This window comes from Pecten maximus, chromosome 11 (assembly GCF_902652985.1).
Source record: "Pecten maximus chromosome 11, xPecMax1.1, whole genome shotgun sequence".
Taxonomy (NCBI): Eukaryota; Metazoa; Mollusca; class Bivalvia; order Pectinida; family Pectinidae; genus Pecten; species Pecten maximus.
In genome coordinates this window covers 22,019,832-22,044,255 of record NC_047025.1, presented here as the reverse complement: position 1 = coordinate 22,044,255, position 24,424 = coordinate 22,019,832, and the positions used below count along the sequence as shown (strand labels likewise).

Sequence of the window (24,424 nt, the reverse complement as noted above, 5' to 3'; positions counted from 1 at the left end):
GCTTACTGAAATAAAACATGAATTAAAACACTTTGTCATGAATTATCAGCTACTCACTACTGTGCTACTGCTATAACTGACCAGGGCAGGAACTGACCCTCACTGTGTTACTAGTATAGCTGACCTGGGGAGGAACTGACCCTCACTGTGTTACTAGTATAGCTGACCCGGGGAGGAACTGACCCTCACTGTGTTACTAGTATAGCTGACCCGGGGAGGAACTGACCTTCACTGTGTTACTAGTAAAGCTGACCCGGGGAGGAACTGACCTTCACTGTGTTACTAGTATAGCTGACCTGGAGAGGAACTGACCCTCACTGTGTTACTAGTATAGCTGACCCGAGGAGGACCTGACCTTCACTGTGTTACTAGTATAGCTGACCCGGGGAGGAACTGACCCTCACTGTGTTACTAGTATAGCTGCTCCGGGGAGGAACTGACCCTCACTGTGTAACTAGTATAGCTGACCTGGGGAGGAACTGACCCTCACTGTGTTACTAGTATAGCTGACCTGGGGAGGAACTGACCCTCACTGTGTTACTAGTATAGCTGACCTGGGGAGGAACTGTCTCTCACTGTGTTACTAGTATAGCTGACCTGGAGAGGAACTGACCCTCACTGTGTTACTAGTATAGCTTACCTGGGGAGGAACTGACCCCCACTGTGTTACTAGTATAGCTGACCTGGGGAGGAACTGACCCTCACTGTGTTACTAGTATAGCTGACCTGGGGAGGAACTGACCCTCACTGTGTTACTAGTATAGCTGACCCGGGGAGGAACTGACCTTCACTGTGTTACTAGTATAGCTTACCTGGGGAAGAACTGACCCTCACTGTGTTACTAGTATAGCTGACCCGGGGAGGAACTGACCCTCACTGTGTTACTAGTATAGCTGCTCCGGGGAGGAACTGACCCTCACTGTGTAACTAGTATAGCTGACCTGGGGAGGAACTGACCCTCACTGTGTTACTAGTATAGCTGACCTGGGGAGGAACTGACCCTCACTGTGTTACTAGTATAGCTGACCTGGGGAGGAATTCCCTGATCCTCACTGTGTTACTAGTATAGCTGACCTGGGGAGGAACTGACCCTCACTGTGTTACTAGTATAGCTGACCTGGGGAGGAACTGACCCTCACTGTGTTACTAGTATAGCTGACCCGGGGAGGAACTGACCCTCACTGTGTTACTAGTATAGCTGACCTGGGGAGGAACTGACCCTCACTGTGTTTCTAGTATAGCTGACCTGGGGAGGAACTGACCCTCACTGTGTTACTAGTATAGCTGACCTGGGGAGGATCTGACCCCCACTGTGTTACTAGTATAGCTGACCTGGGGAGGAACTGACCATCACTGTGTCACTAGCATAGCTGACCTGGGGAGGAACTGACCCTCACTGTGTCACTAGTATAGCTGACCTGGGAAGTGACTGACCCTCACTGTGTTACTAGTATAGCTGACCTGGTGAGGAACTGACCCTCACTGTGTTACTAGTATAGCTGACCTGGGGAGGAACTGACCCTCACTGTGTTACTAGTATAGCTGACCTGGAGAGGAACTGACCCTCACTGTGTTACTAGTATAGCTGACCCGAGGAGGAACTGACCCTCACTGTGTTACAAGTATAGCTGACCTGGGGAGGAACTGACCCTCACTGTGTTACTAGTATAACTGACCTGGGGAGGAACTGACCCTCACTGTGTTACTAGTATAGCTGACCTTGGGAGGAACTGACCCTCACTGTGTTACTAGTATAGCTGACCTGGGGAGGAACTGACCCTCACTGTGTTACTAGTATAGCTGACCCGGGGAGGAACTGACCCTCACTGTGTTACTAGTATAGCTGACCTGGAGAGGAACTGACCCTCACTGTGTTACTAGTATAGCTGACCTGGAGAGGAACTGACCCTCACTGTGTTACTAGTATAGCTGACCCGGGGAGGAACTGACCCTCACTGTGTTACTAGTATAGCTGACCTGGAGAGGAACTGACCCTCACTGTGTTACTAGTATAGCTGATCATGGGAGGAACTGACCCTCACTGTGTTACTGCTATAGCTGACCTGGAGAGGAACTGACACTCACTGTGTTACTAGTATAGCTGACATGGGGAGGAACTGACCCTCACTGTGTTACTAGTATAGCTGACCCAGGGAGGAACTGACCCTCACTGTGTTACTAGTATAGCTGACCTGGAGAGGAACTGACCCTCACTGTGTTACTAGTATAGCTGACCCGGGGAGGAACTGACCCTCACTGTGTTACTGCTATAGCTGACCTGAGGAGGAACTGACCCTCACTGTGTTACTAGTATAGCTGACCTGGGGAGGAACTGACCCTCACTGTGTTACTAGTATAGCTGACCCGGAGAGGAACTGACCCTCACTGTGTTACTAGTATAGCTGACCCGGGGAGGAACTGACCCTCACTGTGTTACTAGTATAGCTGACCCGGGGAGGAACTGACCCTCACTGTGTTACTAGTATAGCTGACCTGGGGAGGAACTGACCCTCACTGTGTTACTAGTATAGCTGACCTGGGGAGGAACTGACCCTCACTGTGTTACTAGTATAGCTGACCTGGAGAGGAACTGACCCTCACTGTGTTACTAGTATAGCTGACCTTGGGAGGAACTGACCCTCACTGTGTTACTAGTATAGCTGACCTGGGGAGGAACTGACTCTCACTGTGTTACTAGTATAGCTGACCTGGGGAGGAACTGACCCTCACTGTGTTACTAGTATAGCTGACCTCGGGAGGAACTGACCCTCACTGTGTTACTAGTATAGCTGACCCGGGGAGGAACTGACCCTCACTGTGTTACTAGTATAGCTGACCCGGGGAGGAACTGACCCTCACTGTGTTACTAGTATAGCTGACCCGGGGAGGAACTGACCCTCACTGTGTTACTAGTATAGCTGACCCGGGGAGGAACTGACCCTCACTGTGTTACTAGTATAGCTGACCCGGGGAGGAACTGACCCTCACTGTGTTACTAGTATAGCTGACCTGGGGAGGAACTGACCCTCACTGTGTTACTAGAATAACTGACCAGGGCAGGAACTGACCCTCACTGTGTTACTGCTATAACTGACCAGGGCAGGAACTGACCCTCACTGTGTTACTAGTATAGCTGACCTGGGGAGGAACTGACCCTCACTGTGTTACTAGTATAGCTGACCTCGGGAGGAACTGACCCTCACTGTGTTACTAGTATAGCTGACCTGGGGAGGAACTGACCCTTACTGTGTTACTAGTATAGCTGACCCGGGGAGGAACTGACCCTCACTGTGTTACTACAATATATAGTTAACCTCTTCTGTGGTACCTGTATAGCTGACCACGGGGAACCGCGGCGCCCATTACCGTGTAACTAGACTAGATTGAGTACGAGTGTGACATAGTTATTGTTACTCGAGCTCTACAGAGCGAAGTAGTCACGTGGTGTCGTAATGCCTTTACATGCTATCCTCGCCAAATGAAGTCATTACTGTGTACGACAGTAATTATAACACACAAGTTGGCGATCAGCGTTAACATTACCTATAGACCATTGTGTTACATTCCGTTACTACACAATATTGGTGGATTCCTTGTACGTTTGTCAACACTGAGAGACAATGAACATATGACTAAGACAGAGTTTTCGGCTCGTATTTAAATAGGCCTACAACGTTTGCTGTTTTAATGAATAGAGTACACGTACCTACATCATGACAAGAATGCTGATAATTAAAGATGACTAATATTTTGCATAATATAACAGAAAATCAAACCAAAACAAGAATTAACAGTCAGTATTTATCAGAAGTTTGAAAATATTTATTTCAGTTCGCCAAATTGATGTTATCTCCATTGTGATTCTTGCTATAGCCTTTCCCTCAAGACACGCCTTCCACTGTCAAGGAGAAATATAATTTTACAAGAATGATGTTATACATGTATTGTGTCTGTTGTTTGTTAACTTTATCTAATATAATTCACGCACGCACGCACGCATACAAACAAACACACGCACACACACTAACACGCACGCACGCATACAAACAAACATACTAACACACGCACACAAACACGCACGCTAGTTTTAGAAAACAGAAATAAATGGATGACGATAAAGTACTGATAAATTGCGGGTATTATCATAACATCTAGTGGTTCTTTATGACAGAGTGACCCTGTACAATCCGCAGACTTGTCCATTTATATATAAAAATACTGCAATCCTTTTATTCATCTAGGAAGGCTTAAAAGTTGTCCAATGTCAAAGAAATTGCCCGAGGAAAGGTTACTGTCCCAGTCGTTTCACAAAAACTGTTCATGATGGGAGGTCGTAGGGAGGGCATTCCAGATACAGCCAGACAACTGTAACGTTGTACTGATTTACTGGCGTTTAAGAGTTGTTTTGGAGTTGTTTTACGTTCTATAATTATAATGAGGTCAGTTATATAATAATAACAAAACCCACTTTATTTCTGATAACGACAAAAATGAGAAATGCATGAGAAGAGCTCGAATATATAAGGTACAGTTAATAACTATGTATGTACAGTGTACTAGTAACTAATATATAAGGTACAGTTGATAACTATGTACGTACAGTGTAACTTATATATAAGGTACAGTTAATGAGTATGTACGTACAGTGTAACTTATATATACGGTACAGTTAATAACTATGTTCGTACAGTGTAACTAAATATGTACACTAGGCAAAATAATAAATAAAAATAACCGTACAATTATCAACAAATATAATATATTATATCTAGGCATCTAGAGGAAGAACAAAAGGAAAGACATCATGACACGGTAACAAAAGGAAAGACTGTAAAACAACGGGACATCATTAAGTTGGAGACTGCAAACCAAAGGGGAAAACATCGCGATATGGGAGACTGGCACTCAGACTGTAAAACAGAGGGAAGACATCGTGGTGTGGGAGACTGGCACTCAGACTGTAAAACAGAGGGAAGACATCATGGTGTGGGATACTGGCACTCAGACTGTAAAACAGAGGGAAGACATCGTGGTGTGGGATACTGGCACTCAGACTGTAAAACAGAGGGAAGACATCGTGGTGTGGGATACTGGCACTCAGACTGTAAAACAGAGGGAAGACATCGTGGTGTGGGAGACTGGCACTCAGACTGTAAAACAGAGGGAAGACATCGTGGTGTGGGATACTGGCACTCAGACTGTAAAACAGAGGGAAGACATCGTGGTGTGGGAGACTGGCACTCAGACTGTAAAACAGAGGGAAGACATCGTGATATGGGAGACTGGCACTCAGACTGTAAAACAGAGGGAAGACATCGTGGTGTGGGAGACTGGCACTCAGACTGTAAAACAGAGGGAAGACATCATGGTGTGGGAGACTGGCACTCAGACTGTAAAACAGAGGGAAGACATCGTGGTGTGGGAGACTGGCACTCAGACTGTAAAACAGAGGGAAGACATCGTGGTGTGGGAGACTGGCACTCAGACTGTAAAACAGAGGGAAGACATCGTGGTGTGGGAGACTGGCACTCAGACTGTAAAACAGAGGGAAGACATCGTGGTGTGGGAGACTGGCACTCAGACTGTAAAACAGAGGGAAGACATCGTGGTGTGGGAGACTGGCACTCAGACTGTAAAACAGAGGGAAGACATCGTGGTGTGGGAGACTGGCACTCAGACTGTAAAACAGAGGGAAGACATCGTGATGTGGGAGGCTGGCACTCAGACTGTAAAACAGAGGGAAGACATCATGGTGTGGGAGACTGGCACTCAGACTGTAAAACAGAGGGAAGACATCGTGGTGTGGGAGACTGACACTCAGACTGTAAAACAGAGGGAAGACATCGTGGTGTGGGAGACTGGCACTCAGACTGTAAAACAGAGGGAAGACATCGTGGTGTGGGAGACTGGCACTCAGACTGTAAAACAGAGGGAAGACATCGTGGTGTGGGAGACTGGCACTCAGACTGTAAAACAGAGGGAAGACATCGTGGTGTGGGAGACTGGCACTCAGACTGTAAAACAGAGGGAAGACATCGTGGTGTGGGAGACTGGCACTCAGACTGTAAAACAGAGGGAAGACATCGTGGTGTGGGAGACTGGCACTCAGACTGTAAAACAGAGGGAAGACATCGTGGTGTGGGAGACTGGCACTCAGACTGTAAAACAGAGGGAAGACATCGTGGTGTGGGAGACTGGCACTCAGACTGTAAAACAGAGGGAAGACATCGTGGTGTGGGAGACTGGCACTCAGACTGTAAAACAGAGGGAAGACATCGTGGTGTGGGAGACTGGCACTCAGACTGTAAAACAGAGGGAAGACATCGTGGTGTGGGAGACTGGCACTCAGACTGTAAAACAGAGGGAAGACATCGTGGTGTGGGAGACTGGCACTCAGACTGTAAAACAGAGGGAAGACATCATGGTGTGGGAGGCTGGCACTCAGACTGTAAAACAGAGGGAAGACATCATGGTGTGGGAGACTGGCACTCAGACTGTAAAACAGAGGGAAGACATCGTGGTGTGGGAGACTGGCACTCAGACTGTAAAACAGAGGGAAGACATCGTGGTGTGGGAGACTGGCACTCAGACTGTAAAACAGAGGGAAGACATCGTGGTGTGGGAGACTGGCACTCAGACTGTAAAACAGAGGGAAGACATCGTGGTGTGGGAGACTGGCACTCAGACTGTAAAACAGAGGGAAGACATCGTGGTGTGGGAGACTGGCACTCAGACTGTAAAACAGAGGGAAGACATCGTGGTGTGGGAGACTGGCACTCAGACTGTAAAACAGAGGGAAGACATCGTGGTGTGGGAGACTGGCACTCAGACTGTAAAACAGAGGGAAGACATCGTGGTGTGGGAGACTGCACTCAGACTGTAAAACAGAGGGAAGACATCATGGTGTGGGAGACTGGCACTCAGACTGTAAAACAGAGGGAAGACATCGTGGTGTGGGAGACTGGCACTCAGACTGTAAAACAGAGGGAAGACATCGTGGTGTGGGAGACTGGCACTCAGACTGTAAAACAGAGGGAAGACATCGTGATGTGGGAGACTGGCACTCAGACTGTAAAACAGAGGGAAGACATCGTGGTGTGGGAGACTGGCACTCAGACTGTAAAACAGAGGGAAGACATCGTGGTGTGGGAGACTGGCACTCAGACTGTAAAACAGAGGGAAGACATCGTGGTGTGGGAGACTGGCACTCAGACTGTAAAACAGAGGGAAGACATCGTGGTGTGGGAGACTGGCACTCAGACTGTAAAACAGAGGGAAGACATCGTGGTGTGGGAGACTGGCACTCAGACTGTAAAACAGAGGGAAGACATCGTGAGTGTGGGAGACTGGCACTCAGACTGTAAAACAGAGGGAAGACATCGTGGTGTGGGAGACTGGCACTCAGACTGTAAAACAGAGGGAAGACATCGTGGTGTGGGAGACTGGCACTCAGACTGTAAAACAGAGGGAAGACATCGTGGTGTGGGAGACTGGCACTCAGACTGTAAAACAGAGGGAAGACATCGTGGTGTGGGAGACTGGCACTCAGACTGTAAAACAGAGGGAAGACATCGTGGTGTGGGAGACTGGCACTCAGACTGTAAAACAGAGGGAAGACATCATGGTGTGGGAGACTGGCACTCAGACTGTAAAACAGAGGGAAGACATCGTGGTGTGGGAGACTGGCACTCAGACTGTAAAACAGAGGGAAGACATCGTGGTGTGGGAGACTGGCACTCAGACTGTAAAACAGAGGGAAGACATCGTGGTGTGGGAGACTGGCACTCAGACTGTAAAACAGAGGGAAGACATCGTGGTGTGGGAGACTGGCACTCAGACTGTAAAACAGAGGGAAGACATCGTGGTGTGGGAGACTGGCACTCAGACTGTAAAACAGAGGGAAGACATCGTGGTGTGGGAGACTGGCACTCAGACTGTAAAACAGAGGGAAGACATCGTGGTGTGGGAGACTGGCACTCAGACTGTAAAACAGAGGGAAGACATCGTGGTGTGGGAGACTGGCACTCAGACTGTAAAACAGAGGGAAGACATCGTGGTGTGGGAGACTGGCACTCAGACTGTAAAACAGAGGGAAGACATCGTGGTGTGGGAGACTGGCACTCAGACTGTAAAACAGAGGGAAGACATCGTGGTGTGGGAGACTGGCACTCAGACTGTAAAACAGAGGGAAGACATCGTGGTGTGGGAGACTGGCACTCAGACTGTAAAACAGAGGGAAGACATCGTGGTGTGGGAGACTGGCACTCAGACTGTAAAACAGAGGGAAGACATCGTGGTGTGGGAGACTGGCACTCAGACTGTAAAACAGAGGGAAGACATCGTGGTGTGGGAGACTGGCACTCAGACTGTAAAACAGAGGGAAGACATCGTGGTGTGGGAGACTGGCACTCAGACTGTAAAACAGAGGGAAGACATGAGTGGTGTGGGAGACTGGCACTCAGACTGTAAAACAGAGGGAAGACATCGTGGTGTGGGAGACTGGCACTCAGACTGTAAAACAGAGGGAAGACATCGTGGTGTGGGAGACTGGCACTCAGACTGTAAAACAGAGGGAAGACATCGTGGTGTGGGAGACTGGCACTCAGACTGTAAAACAGAGGGAAGACATCGTGGTGTGGGAGGCTGGCACTCAGACTGTAAAACAGAGGGAAGACATCGTGGTGTGGGAGACTTGCACTCAGACTGTAAAACAGAGGGAAGACATCGTGGTGTGGGAGACTGGCACTCAGACTGTAAAACAGAGGGAAGACATCGTGGTGTGGGAGGACTGGCACTCAGACTGTAAAACAGAGGGAAGACATCGTGGTGTGGGAGACTGGCACTCAGACTGTAAAACAGAGGGAAGACATCGTGGTGTGGGAGACTGGCACTCAGACTGTAAAACAGAGGGAAGACATCGTGGTGTGGGAGACTGGCACTCAGACTGTAAAACAGAGGGAAGACATCGTGGTGTGGGAGACTGGCACTCAGACTGTAAAACAGAGGGAAGACATCGTGGTGTGGGAGACTGGCACTCAGACTGTAAAACAGAGGGAAGACATCGTGGTGTGGGAGACTGGCACTCAGACTGTAAAACAGAGGGAAGACATCGTGGTGTGGGAGACTGGCACTCAGACTGTAAAACAGAGGGAAGACATCGTGGTGTGGGAGACTGGCACTCAGACTGTAAAACAGAGGGAAGACATCGTGGTGTGGGAGACTGGCACTCAGACTGTAAAACAGAGGGAAGACATCGTGGTGTGGGAGACTGGCACTCAGACTGTAAAACAGAGGGAAGACATCGTGGTGTGGGAGACTGACACTCAGACTGTAAACAGAGGGAAGACATCGTGGTGTGGGAGACTGGCACTCAGACTGTAAAACAGAGGGAAGACATCGTGGTTATGGGAGACTGGCACTCGGACTGTAAAACAGAGGGAAGACATCGTGGTGTGGGAGACTGGCACTCAGACTGTAAAAACAGAGGGAAGACATCGTGGTGTGGGAGACTGGCACTCAGACTGTAAAACAGAGGGAAGACATCAGTGGTGTGGAGAGACTGGCACTCAGACTGTAAAACAGAGGGAAGACATCGTGGTGTGGGAGGCTGGCACTCAGACTGTAAAACAGAGGGTAAGACATCGTGGTGTGGGAGACTGGCACTCAGACTGTAAAACAGAGGGAAGACATCGTGGTGTGGGAGACTGGCACTCAGACTGTAAAACAGAGGGAAGACATCATGGTGTGGGAGACTGGCACTCAGACTGTAAAACAGAGGGAAGACATCATGGTGTGGGAGACTGGCACTCAGACTGTAAAACAGAGGGAAGACATCGTGGTGTGGGAGACTGGCACTCAGACTGTAAAACAAGGGAAGACATCATGGTGTGGGAGACTGGCACTCAGACTGTAAAACAGAGGGAAGACATCGTGGTGTGGGAGACTGGCACTCAGACTGTAAAACAGAGGGAAGACATCGTGGTGTGGGAGACTGGCACTCAGACTGTAAAACAGAGGGAAGACATCGTGGTGTGGGAGACTGGCACTCAGACTGTAAAACAGAGGGAAGACATCGTGGTGTGGGAGACTGGCACTCAGACTGTAAAACAGAGGGAAGACATCATGGTGTGGGAGACTGGCACTCAGACTGTAAAACAGAGGGAAGACATCGTGGTGTGGGAGACTGGCACTCAGACTGTAAAACAGAGGGAAGACATCGTGGTGTGGGAGACTGGCACTCAGACTGTAAAACAGAGGGAAGACATCATGGTGTGGGAGACTGGCACTCAGACTGTAAAACAGAGGGAAGACATCGTGGTGTGGGAGACTGGCACTCAGACTGTAAAACAGAGGGAAGACATCGTGGTGTGGGAGACTGGCACTCAGACTGTAAAACAGAGGGAAGACATCGTGGTGTGGGAGACTGGCACTCAGACTGTAAAACAGAGGGAAGACATCGTGGTGTGGGAGACTGGCACTCAGACTGTAAAACAGAGGGAAGACATCGTGGTGTGGGAGACTGGCACTCAGACTGTAAAACAGAGGGAAGACATCGTGGTGTGGGAGACTGGCACTCAGACTGTAAAACAGAGGGAAGACATCGTGGTGTGGGAGACTGGCACTCAGACTGTAAAACAGAGGGAAGACATCATGGTGTGGGAGACTGGCACTCAGACTGTAAAACAGAGGGAAGACATCGTGGTGTGGGAGACTGGCACTCAGACTGTAAAACAGAGGGAAGACATCATGGTGTGGGAGACTGGCACTCAGACTGTAAAACAGAGGGAAGACATCGTGGTGTGGGAGACTGGCACTCAGACTGTAAAACAGAGGGAAGACATCGTGGTGTGGGAGACTGGCACTCAGACTGTAAAACAGAGGGAAGACATCGTGGTGTGGGAGACTGGCACTCAGACTGTAAAACAGAGGGAAGACATCGTGGTGTGGGAGACTGGCACTCAGACTGTAAAACAGAGGGAAGACATCGTGGTGTGGGAGACTGGCACTCAGACTGTAAAACAGAGGGAAGACATCATGGTGTGGGAGACTGGCACTCAGACTGTAAAACAGAGGGAAGACATCGTGGTGTGGGAGACTGGCACTCAGACTGTAAAACAGAGGGAAGACATCGTGGTGTGGGAGACTGGCACTCAGACTGTAAAACAGAGGGAAGACATCGTGGTGTGGGAGACTGGCACTCAGACTGTAAAACAGAGGGAAGACATCGTGGTGTGGGAGACTGGCACTCAGACTGTAAAACAGAGGGAAGACATCATGGTGTGGGAGACTGGCACTCAGACTGTAAAACAGAGGGAAGACATCGTGGTGTGGGAGACTGGCACTCAGACTGTAAAACAGAGGGAAGACATCGTGGTGTGGGAGACTGGCACTCAGACTGTAAAACAGAGGGAAGACATCATGGTGTGGGAGACTGCAAAACAAAGGGTAAGATATAATGAAAAGGGAGATTGCAAAAAGAAACACATCATATCATGTACTGTATGAAACATTTAACAGGAAAATTCAGAAAATTAGGTTGAAAAGAAAAATATGCGGGAATAAAATGTATATTAAACGTAGATAAAAATGTCACAACAGCTAAGACATTAAAACTAATCATTATGATTACAATGGAGACTGTTTATTATAATTAGAGTAGAATGGAGACACTTTGTATAATTAGAACACTAGGTTAAGTAACCCATTACAATTATAAAACATTAATGTACAATTATAACATACATAATGTATCAATGCTTACAATAACACATCAAACGTTATTTTTTGGAGTCCATTTAGAAAGATGCAAACCAGACATAATAAACGTACACGTCTTTTTTCATCTTGTCATATACTAAAACACATAATTCCTTTTGTCAAAAAATGTTAGCCGCTATTGGTGGTATCAATTAAAAGGTCACTTTGCTGAAAAAAATAATTAACATTCTTATTGATGTCTCCTTTATGACCATAATAGTTTTTTTCGATGAAAGTGTTCGTTTTTAAACTTAAGGGTCATACCACACGACGGATCCATCTTAGACCGCCTACTTTATAGTCTGATTATTGACGATGTTCTAGTGCTGTTAATTTTATTATCCAGCACTTAATTTATCTCAATGACCCATCCCCTCCCAAGAACTTACAGCCATCACGCAATGTGCTCTCTTCCCATCATAAAACTGTGTTGATAACTAAATTCATAATTGAATGTGTTCACCTGTTTTTCTTCCAAGATGATAGGTGCCACATGTGGTGACGGGGGACATTATCACGACCCTTGCATTTAGTGACAGAAGACGCCCTGACTTGAGCCAGATGTGGTGATAGGAGAAATTATGACCCCTGCATGTAGTGACAGAAGACGTCATGACTTCAGCCACGGAGACAGTATTACGGTTCCTGCTTGTAGCCACATGTGGGACAGGGTGCGATACAGCCTCGTTGTGTACTCAGTTATGATATAATTCAATTTCCTTGTTAATGTTATATTACCATCTGTTTTGAACTCTCTCAGTAAATGTTATATTACCATCTGTTTTGAACTGTCCCAGTAAATGTTATATTACCATCTGTTTTGAACTGTCCCAGTTAATGGTATATTACCATCTGTTTTGAACTGTCCCAGTTAATGGTATATTCCCCTTTGTTTCGTACTCTCCAATTTAATATTATATTCTCCTTTATGTTTGAATTTTCCCAGTTGTTGATATATTCCCCTTTATATTTGAATTCTCCCAGTTATTGATATATTCCCCTTTATGTTTGAATTTTCCCAGTTGTTGATATATTCCCCTTTATATTTGAATTTTCCCAGTTGTTGATATATTCCCCTTTATATTTGAATTATCCCAGTTATTGATATATTCCCCTTTATATTTGAATTTTCCCAGTTGTTGATATATTCCCCTTTATATTTGAATTATCCCAGTTATTGATATATTCCCCTTTATATTTGAATTCTCCCAGTTATTGATATATTCCCCTTTATATTTGAACTCTCCAATCTCTCAGCTCATAATATGTTCCCTGTTGTTTTGATTTCTTGCAGACCATGATGTCTTCACCCTTATTTTGAGGTCTCCTATTTCATGTTTCTTCTACATCGTTTTAACATTTCTCAGTTCATACACCTAATAAAGTCTTGGATACCTTAAACCAAAGAACCAGTCAAACTTGTTTTCAAATTTGGTGAAACGTTGGCGAAACACTTGTGTTAGAAGTCATTCGAAGCAACTTGTCGATAGACAGATATATAAATATGTTTACATTGATCACGAATTATTTGCGAAAAAAAAGTGGACGAGTTGTCATTTTATTATAAGGATTGCTTGTTCTGTGATATAGACAAATATATTGATGTATTTCACATTATTGCTATTTGGTGTGCATACATGTTTAGTAAAAAAAAAAACGTCGTTATGTTTTAAGTTCATAATGAAAAGTCAGTCTATGCAAGAAGATACCTAAACCTACATACAACAAATATTTCTTAAATTTCTTTTTAAACAAACGGTACAAACTAACGTGTCCTAACTAGATTCAAGACAAAGACAATTTTTAGATTATAATTAGTTATAATTATGGTGATAATTAGCATAACTAGTCATAGGTTTCGCTGTATACGTCTTCGATATAATCAGTATATGTTTGTCAACGACGAACAAAAGTTGCTTTGTTTCCACGAGAAAGGAAAGTGATCTAGAAGATCATGGTATTGTACACTTTGTGTGTTCTGTGTCGTATAGCTGAGGGACAAAGACCTGGTATGTACTGTTGTTTATTGTGACCGAACAAATAGATTCTATACAGGTAGCCGTGAAACATTAGACATGTCCCCGACCAAACAATACGTACGGAGACACACTACACACCATCATTGTCGTGTATTGTCAGTATCATTACTTCTAAGTGCTTGCAATTGTCAATAATGATTAGGTATCTGTGGAATTGTTAAAAGCTATTCCAATTAAAACCAGAGAAAGGTATATGTATTTGTGTATTGTATACAATGCCATGTACTCTGTTTCTACATGTTAATTGAACGTAGAAGTTGCCGAAGTTAATATTTTGAGAACTTAAAGAAGGTAGCCAGTTGTCATATCTATCCGAATCACGTGATAACAGGATCCAACATACATTTATTTGTATGTATCTGTTTGCAAAGCGAATCGGGTAAAAAAGCGTTTTAGGCGTTCAATGGGTTGGAACACAGGAAAATGGCAAATATATTTGATATATTTTTTTATCAGTCACAATAAGCTCTTTAGAGCCAGTTACAAATGTACTAACATCTATAGATTCTCCTAGTTTTCGTATTGCAATATCCACACAGACACACTCCTTAACTATTTGAGATTTAAATCAGCATGGACAGTACTGTATTGATTAATATTAAATAAATATTTTTTAAAATCGATACTCTATATAAGACTATGACATTCGTCGCGAAATTTTCGTTACTGTTGGCACGAGGCTCGCTGAAATAAAGAATTCTCAACACCCGTTGCATAAATCTTACTGAAATGGTAAATCGTGTAAAGCAGTCTATATGGAGGGTATGACACTCGTTTTCATAGAATTTTGAATTGATTCAACCCGTTTATTAATTATATATATAATCATCTAACTCTGATAAATTTCTTACGAAAAACCGAAAATGACAAATCAATGTTTACACGGAGCCAGAGTATTGCATTTTATACATCAAACGTTCAAAGTACATTTTATAATACAATATGTAGGACGACGTCTTACTCGTCCATGGGGAATGCGCATTATCGTTTTTGAAGGATTGCGATAAAACAACGGAAATGCTCATGGTTATACAATAAGTTTTTGACATACTAGTGGCACAATGCTGTCATCTCTGTTTGGATAGCTCACAGACCGAATAACGCTCTGTTGTATAGAAGTCCAGCTCTCTGTAGGTACTGTTATTATGACAGGCAGATGGAAGGAATCCAGCTCAGAGAAGCTATTGTTATTATTTAGATTCCGTCTTTTTCGCAATGCAGATTAATATGCTCCAAATTAATTGCTAAGTCATTACTTTTTGCGAAAAAATTACGTCGTGTTCTCACAAACAAATGACGTTAATGTCAATTAATACCTACTCACAAGAGCAGATAACTCTTCATTACGAAAAGACGGAATAGACAAGAAACAAATAATGTTATAATAGGCCACATCACACAATACAATAACGGTTTATAAAGACCAGTGCTAGGTAATCGTACACCGTTAAAGCCTGGAGAGGGATATGATTAGATATATCATGACTATTACGTATCCGACAGGGACAGCTCCCTAATAATATGTGTGATTAATGTGACGTTCTAGTCCGTAATTGTGAATTTTCCAATTCTTGATCGTAATACTTTCGCATATACATGTCAGTCGATATCAAATGATTAGATTGTTCCAAAAATATATAAAAAGAATCATAAATATTTAACTGCTTGAGAACAGCGGCGCCCGTTCAAAATATACACCCGCATTCCATTACCTCTATAATATTTTCTAATTTCCAGACACCATGATTCTGATGTAAATATATACATAAACATTTTGCAGGCTTTGATCTTCCTGATTTCCTTTCTGGATTTTCACATATTTAAGTAGTCCAAGAATGACAAAACAGCTGTATGGCACCGAGTTCTATTAATTTTTGACGGCGTTATTCCTCCATGTTGTATAGTGCGTTAATGTCACCACACATTATAATCGTCAACATCATTACATTGTGTTTAACGTTGTATGCCGAATGAAATGGTTGATATATTCGAAATTCACAAACGTTTGGTGGTGTCAATTTTAAAACGATACATTTTGCTTTACTAGGAACATTTCAGCATTTATGATAATTTCGTAAGGGTTAGATTTATTTACAAACCGTATAAAATAATTAAAACAGCATGATCAGAATAATAATAAACAAACGTACTGATTTTGTGCTTTTATTACTTTCACAGGATACACTGTCTCACATGCTTGTAGATTTTCTGAATGAAACAGTTCTGAGGAGTCGAGTTCAGTACAAGGACAGAAGAGTTACCGCTCGTGACGGGAGTGGTAAGGGCAGTAATCCAATGTTTATGTTTATCTGTTTTAGAGTAGACGCTATCGTTAATAAAGGAAGTTGGTTCTGTTAAAGACTCCTGTTCGTTACAATATTACAATCGAACCATTTATCATCGGCACCGAATCTATACTTTCTCTACTTGCCTCTCATCTAATTTCTCTTTAAATCATTTTCAAAAATTGATTTAAAGAAAATAATCTGTTATATTATTATTTTAGTAAACTTCTGTGAACACGAGTAATGTACAGTGTATATCTCGTGATGTATTTCTATTATGCTGTATGTATGGAGAAGAGCTCGTATGTTGTTAGAACGTGTCTCTCACCAATTTGTCATATTAGACAATACGATATGTTTGAATATCTCCATTTACACTGCAATGTCATTTTATAACCTTACCAAACAAAATAGAAAGTTACCAGATCATAAATCTCACATAACTTCCTATGGGTGAAGTGACACAAAGAACAATGATCGAGACGTCATCACTTAATGACGTGTTTTGTCTTACGTCACTACATTATATGTATCTGTGACGTAATGAAATTCATGCTACCAGATTAAAAACCCCGATTGAGCACCGTAACTCGCAACATTTTATATAGTTACGAGATGTAAAAGGTGAAAATCCTCACGGCGGAATAATTCTTTTAAAATGTTGAAATTAACGAGAACGTCATGTATACCTGTGACGTCACAAGAACAGGTCCCATTGACTTTTAAATGTGATAACACTGTTACAAGTTTAATATAAGAAAACTTAAATTTAAAACGGAAATATAAATATTAAACTGTCTTCTTTGGAAAGTTATAGTTGTATAATTCTCACAGGATGTCAGACAAATTGAATAACACGCTACTAACGTCTTACTAATAACGTGCTACTAACGTCTTACTAATAACGTGCTACTAACGTCTTACTAATAACGTGCTACTAACGTGTTACTAACGTGTTACTACTAACGTGCTACTAACGTGTTACTAATAACGCGCTACTAACGTGCTACTAATAACGCGCTACTAACGTGTTACTAATAACGTGTTACTAATAACGTGCTACTAACGTGTTACTAATAACGTGCTACTAACGTGTTACTAATAACGTGCTACTAACGTGTTACTAATAACGTGCTACTAACGTGTTACTAATAACGTGCTAATAACGTGTTACTAATAACGTGCTACTAACGTGTTACTAATAACGTGCTACTAACGTGTTACTAATAACGCCACTGATTTAATTTGTCTGCTACTCCGTGAGAATTACAGGGCAATAACTTTCCTAGGAAGGCATTTTAATACTTATAAATAACATCATTACTGTCCGTATATGTCTAAAAAACATCCAAATGGTTTATGATAATGAGTGATTATAATGACTGACGATCATACTAGGTGTTTTCCAGCCTAACATTTACTTCCAAATACAAATGCAGACCGATAATATATAAGATTACATGTAATTACCTCCCTTGATATGAAAGCAGGAAGCATTCATTTCTCAAGTAAAAGTGCACTGTACTTGACAAATGTCTTGTAATGCATACACGGTTTGATTTTTCTTGCAGACGTAAAGTGCTCTTTTCCTATACAAAATTATTTTAAGATTAGAGACAGATTATACGTAACGCAGTAAGATAAATAATGTATTTTATTTATTATCATAACACCTACATTTCGGTTTTGATGTTCATGAAAATTATACCTACGTCTAGAACATTTCAAATACCTTATTCGTATTTTTGGTACATATAATTTTTAAAAAATCAATCAATATCTTGACAAAACACAAAAATAAGTCTTCGTATTTGTATTCAACATTCTAAAAACACATGTACATGTACAGAAATATATGTTGTCTTGAAGTGGTCTTTTTCATTTTCACTTTTTTACTCCTCCAAAAGACTTGTTGAACAAGGAATTGTTAACCTGAGAACTCTCGGCTTTAAACCTAGAACTTAGCAAAAATGGTATTATAGGAATCTTTTCTTATAACAAAACAGTTATCGACTTTGTTACGGTTAATACAAGGAATTGTTAACATGAGAAAGGTGATATTCCCTGAGGCCTCATTGTATTAACACAAACAAAGTATATCATTGAATAATATCACATGTATGACATTCCGCTACTGTGATGATATATTCTGTCACATGATGTAGCGTTTCGTGTCGTCATCAAGTTTTTCTTGGAGGTGTTTGTCATACAGTTTTCCTTTGAGGTGTTCGTCATCAAGTTTTGTGGTTAATTAAGTGTTTGTCATCTATATTTTGTGATGAGGTGTCTTTATCAAACTGTGAGATATATTTTCCGTGATGTTATGCTAACTTATAGTACAATAAGTAGTACGGAAATGATGCAAGCTCCGGATTACAGTCCCAGTATGGAGTACAAGATTAAATATATATTTTCTCAACGATACTTAATTATTCAAAGTAAGAATGCAATTTTGACTAATTCCACACAAGCTCCTGTTTGGTATACTGCTCGCTAAAGTGTCACAAAATAACAATATTTGGTAAAAAAAAATAGAACATTCTGCCTACAGGTTAAAAAGTTCTAAAATGCCTAACAAGAAGACTTAATAATATGTGAATGATATATTTTAAAACAATATAAGAGGTAACATATACCTTGTGGTTATTTCGATAATAAGATAAAATATAATAACTAAAGTTGTTGTCCTCTGACATACTACAACCAAATAAACATTATTAATGCTTGTTTATTTTATCAAAGTTAGTGTCTATAAATAGCGCTGCCTTCATTCACTAATATCTTCATGATGAAATTGCAACGCTGAAACAAAACTGTCGGATAGAAAATGTTATTGTTCATAGCAATCACAAATGTTTTGCCATTGACATCAAAATGATGTGGCATGGTCACTGTAAGCAGTTATACCACGTGATCCCCTTTATAGATAAATCACGTGATCTGTTTTACTATACATATAGTCATGTGATCTATGCTGATTTATCATGTGATCTTATATAACTATATAGGTAATCATGTGCACTTCCCCAATAAATCACGTGATCAAATTCCTAACTATATAGATAGTCACGTGATATTTGCTCATAAATCTTGTGATCTGATATCAAGCAGTTAAGCAACAAAACGATCTGAGTAATGCCTTATTTCCATAATGACGGGTGTCATTTTACATAAAATTATAATATCTAATACAAAAGTTTAAAATAATCTATAGTATTATTATATTATATATATAAATATATATATTATATTATAGTATTATTTATAATAATCTATAGAAAATAACACGACTAGGATGAATTAATCCTTTTGAGATATTATGTCTTATTTCCAATGTTTAATATACAGATTTCACCAATACTGCATGAGAAAATCTGAAATAAAGGACAAGATCTAGGCGGATGAATACATCGTAACAGACAGTAAATGCATGTGCAATAAAACAAATGTATAACTACTTAAAGTAAAACTTTGGAACACCTACGGAGTTTATAGATAAGTATTGTCAACATAACTTTCAAAGAATTGAGGGGAAATGAGATTCAGTTGAGAACAAGATCGTAATTTCAGTAAAATAAAGTACTTCCCATGAAAAATATTACTCCTGTTTGAGGATATGGTCTCCAGAAATATTATAATTATAGTTATTGTAATGGCGATGCATCCACTTACCTGAGTATAACCCAGACATGTATTAACTTCCGTAAAGTATATCACAAGGTTGGAATTGAGAGTAAGCATACAAATATTGTGTATCACTACTGAACGATGTCCGCATATATTTCATTGTATTCTACGATTTTTCTGTGTCAACACAACGCATTGTACTTTACATGGTAATAAAACAAGATTGTATTTTACGAACCGATATTTTCAACACATGATATGATTTACAGAAACACAAATGTGTGGTTTATAATGCAGATCAAATCAAATTGTATGTATAAAGCGCTATCTTGCCTTTAGTTTATAACATGGAGCGTAAAACAAATTTGCCACAATTCAAATGTCACCAATAGCAGTGCAAGTATGGTGAAACTTAAAATACATATATTGTATATATATTGTCTATTGATATTTTAACATTACGGAAAATTTAATTTGTAGGCTATTTTTATAAAACTTTAAAGCAGGTTACACTACCATTATTACACAAAATTCCTATTATATAATCGAATTTGATATTTCACAAGAAAAAATATGTCAGAAGTTTTTTGAAGATGTCTACCACAGAAAGAAAGGTGAAGTACGTAGAGCATTTCTAGCGCGGAAACAAAGGTTATTATATCACAAATATATAAGAGCGTGCAAGATCAGACATTCTAATCAATTACTTCTTGGACCACTAGTTAACCTGTGTAAATATCTTTAACAAACCCGTGGTTTTGATAACAAATGCAACAAACCCGTGCTTTCATTGTAGCAAACAAAAATATAGGTATGTAACTGTCAACTTCAATGACACAAACAAATTGTATCAGTCAACATTGGTAAACGAGCCTATTGGTGTATACATATAAAAGTCGACTCCAAAACACACAACTACTGAAACTACTAACTCTGATAAAGGAAATGCTGACCACACTTCAAAGTAAATTAAACAAAATAATTTATATACAATATGCAGACTATTTTGTTGCAACTTTTCTTTCTTTTAAAACCTACAGTTAGAAATGTGTTTACACCATTTTCATGATTAACATGATTCCGTTTTATGATGTTGTGGGTTAACCTTCTCATATCGTAAATACTTACCTATCTTACTGGCAACTGACACCTTCTATATTAGGTATGTCCTTACAATACCTATCTTACTGGCAACTGACACCTTCTGTATTAGGTAAGTCCTTACAATACCTATCATACTGGCTACTGACAACTTCTATATTAGGTAAGTCCTTACAATACCGATCCTACCGGCTACTGACACCTTCTATATTAGGTAAGTCCTTACAATACCTATCTTACCGGCTACTGACACCTTCTGTATTAGGTAAGTCCTTACACTACCGATCCTACCGGCTACTGACACCTTCTATATTAGGTAAGTCCTTACACTACCGATCCTACCGGCTACTGACACCTTCTATATTAGGTAAGTCCTTACACTACCTATCATACCGGCTACTGACACCTTCTATATTAGGTTAGTCCTTACACTACCGATCCTACCGGCTACTGACACCTTCTGTATTAGGTAAGTCCTTACACTACCTATCATACCGGCTACTGACACCTTCTATATTAGGTAAGTCCTTACACTACCTATCATACCGGCTACTGACACCTTCTATATTAGGTAAGTCCTTACACTACCTATCATACCGGCTACTGACACCTTCTATATTAGGTAAGTCCTTACACTACCGATCCTACCGGCTACCGACACCTTCTGTATTAGGTAAGTCCTTACAATACCGATCCTACCGGCTACTGACACCTTCTGTATTAGGTAAGTCCTTACACTACCGATCCTACCGGCTACTGACACCTTCTGTATTAGGTAAGTCCTTACATTACCGATCCTACCGGCTACTGACACCTTCTATATTAGGTAAGTCCTTACAATACCTATCTTACCGGCTACTGACACCTTCTGTATTAGGTAAGTCCTTACACTACCGATCCTACCGGCTACTGACACCTTCTATATTAGGTAAGTCCTTACACTACCGATCCTACCGGCTACTGACACCTTCTATATTAGGTAAGTCCTTACACTACCTATCATACCGGCTACTGACACCTTCTATATTAGGTAAGTCCTTACACTACCGATCCTACCGGCTACTGACACCTTCTGTATTAGGTAAGTCCTTACACTACCTATCATACCGGCTACTGACACCTTCTATATTAGGTAAGTCCTTACACTACCTATCATACCGGCTACTGACACCTTCTATATTAGGTAAGTCCTTACACTACCTATCATACCGGCTACTGACACCTTCTATATTAGGTAAGTCCTTACACTACCGATCCTACCGGCTACCGACACCTTCTGTATTAGGTAAGTCCTTACAATACCGATCCTACCGGCTACTGACACCTTCTGTATTAGGTAAGTCCTTACACTACCGATCCTACCGGCTACTGACACCTTCTGTATTAGGTAAGTCCTTACATTACCGATCCTACCGGCTACTGACACCTTCTGTATTAGGTAAGTCCTTACAATACCTATCATACCGGCTACCGACACCTTCTATATTAGGTAAGTCCTTACACTACCGATCCTACCGGCTACTGACACCTTCTATATTAGGTAAGTCCTTACACTACCGATCCTACCGGCTACTGACACCTTCTGTATTAGGTAAGTCCTTACACTACCGATCCTACCGGCTACTGACACCTTCTATATTAGGTAAGTCCTTACACTACCGATCCTACCGGCTACTGACACCTTCTGTATTAGGTAAGTCCTTACAATACCTATCATACTGGCTACTGACACCTTCTGTATTAGGTAAGTCCTTACACTACCGATCCTACCGGCTACTGACACCTTCTATATTAGGTAAGTCCTTACACTACCGATCCTACCGGCTACTGACACCTTCTGTATTAGGTAAGTCCTTACACTACCTATCATACCGGCTACTGACACCTTCTATATTAGGTAAGTCCTTACACTACCGATCCTACCGATGTACAGTATCTGTACAAAACGCTGTCAGCAGGGTTTGGTTATAACATAAATATAACCGAATTTTTAGTCATGAGTGAAGAAAGACACTTGTCAACAAATATATGTTTATACTGTTTTTAAAGCCATAACAATCATGATTGTCTTGGAACCTTCTTGTGTTTCGAACATCACGGAAGCGTTAACATCATATTGGTGTCGACTAGTAGACAATGTACTATACATCTACAAAAAACTCATTAAAAACCTGTAACAAAACTAAAAGCAATTTAGAAAATTGCGTGAACCCATTGCCTGGAATATAATCTCTTTTTTTTTTTTTTATCTTAAAACTTCAAAAACTTAAATGTATACCAGAAAGTAGATCCCAGAGGGATCTTGGTACCCATCATTGAATGATCTTTAGAGGTTTCGTGTAAGACATATATTTCTTTAATCCCATCTTACAGTATCAATAACAAACAACTTCAACTGTCAAAATCCAATATGAAAAATTGTTGGCTATTTTGTTTTCTCGATAATACTCAAAATTATGGACACAACTTGGGACCAAGGGAAGCACCAGGACATGAGTAAACATACAAATGAACGCTGAACGAATACTGGTTTACTATTTACGGCCGATTAGGTGGAAATGGTATATCTCCAAAATGTGTCGTTCAAAATTATCACAGACTATTGGGTCATTGAAGTTAATGTCCTGATATTAAAACGTTCTGGAATTACATGCAGTGAGGAAGACCCAAGTCATTTAAAAAGCAGAAAATAAAATCATACTTAAATTTCTTGGTATGAAATGCTTATTTGAGTAAGACAATTCTTTAAAAAAAATATGATTGAGTCAAAATGTTTGTAGAGCAGATACATGTTTATACTGCGCTTTAATAGAACATGAGTGAATTAATCTCACAGACAAAATCAAGATAAGCGAAGCGTCAAATATAGGTCGTGAAAAAAAAACAAGATCAATGGAACGTCAAATATAGATCACACTAACGCAAAACCGAGACCTGTAGTCTCATAAAAATGGACCCAGGGAGGAAAGGCAAACGGATTGAAATAATGCGTTTAGGAATCAAAATCAAATGTCAACCACTTAATACCTCTCCACTTAAATAGCTGGGCATAAAATAAACAAAAGCATATTTATTACAGGATTTACATAAGATAAACACACTCATATTTACGGGATAACTAATCAATATCTAAATGATACAAACAGGCATGTATTGTATATCTTAAAATTTAACAGGATGTTATATGCTTTGGTAACTGTGAGCAGATCTAGGTGTAATATTTAGGGTCTTTCTAGTAGAATACTCCACTCGATTTCCTTTTGAAATACCCTACTTATACTTTTGCAGAAATCCTTCGTGGAATACTTTGAATCGTTCAAGCATATCTGCCAGTTGTTCAACAGTAGGAAGAATGGTGGTCCTGTGAATTAAAAAACAACTCGTGGTAAACATTATATGAGAAGAGGTAACTAAATGACAGTGTGCTTCTCGTATTCACACCCTGCTTGATTTCGAATAAACACGCACGGTGAATAGTACTACAGTACTACTGCTAAAATAATGTTAATTATCAATTAGCCGTATCGTATATTACTAGGAAATCACCTTCGTGACAGCGTGGTAGAAATCCAAGGTTTATATATAGAATTAAACAATCGGAATGTTTTCAACTTA

At 41.2% G+C, this 24,424-nt stretch overlaps 1 protein-coding gene across 1 annotated transcript in view; it reads right to left on the bottom strand.

The window, feature by feature from the left end:
- Window positions 1–15,945: 15,945 nt before the first annotated feature.
- Window positions 15,946–24,424, bottom strand: part of LOC117338357 (alanine aminotransferase 1-like) — a 49,226-nt gene continuing 40,747 nt past the window's right edge. Inside the window, exon 13 of the mRNA XM_033899682.1 lies at window positions 15,946–24,170. Within this exon, the coding sequence (XP_033755573.1) occupies window positions 24,080–24,170 (91 nt within the window). The 3' untranslated portion in view covers window positions 15,946–24,079. The remainder of the gene's footprint in view (window positions 24,171–24,424) is intronic.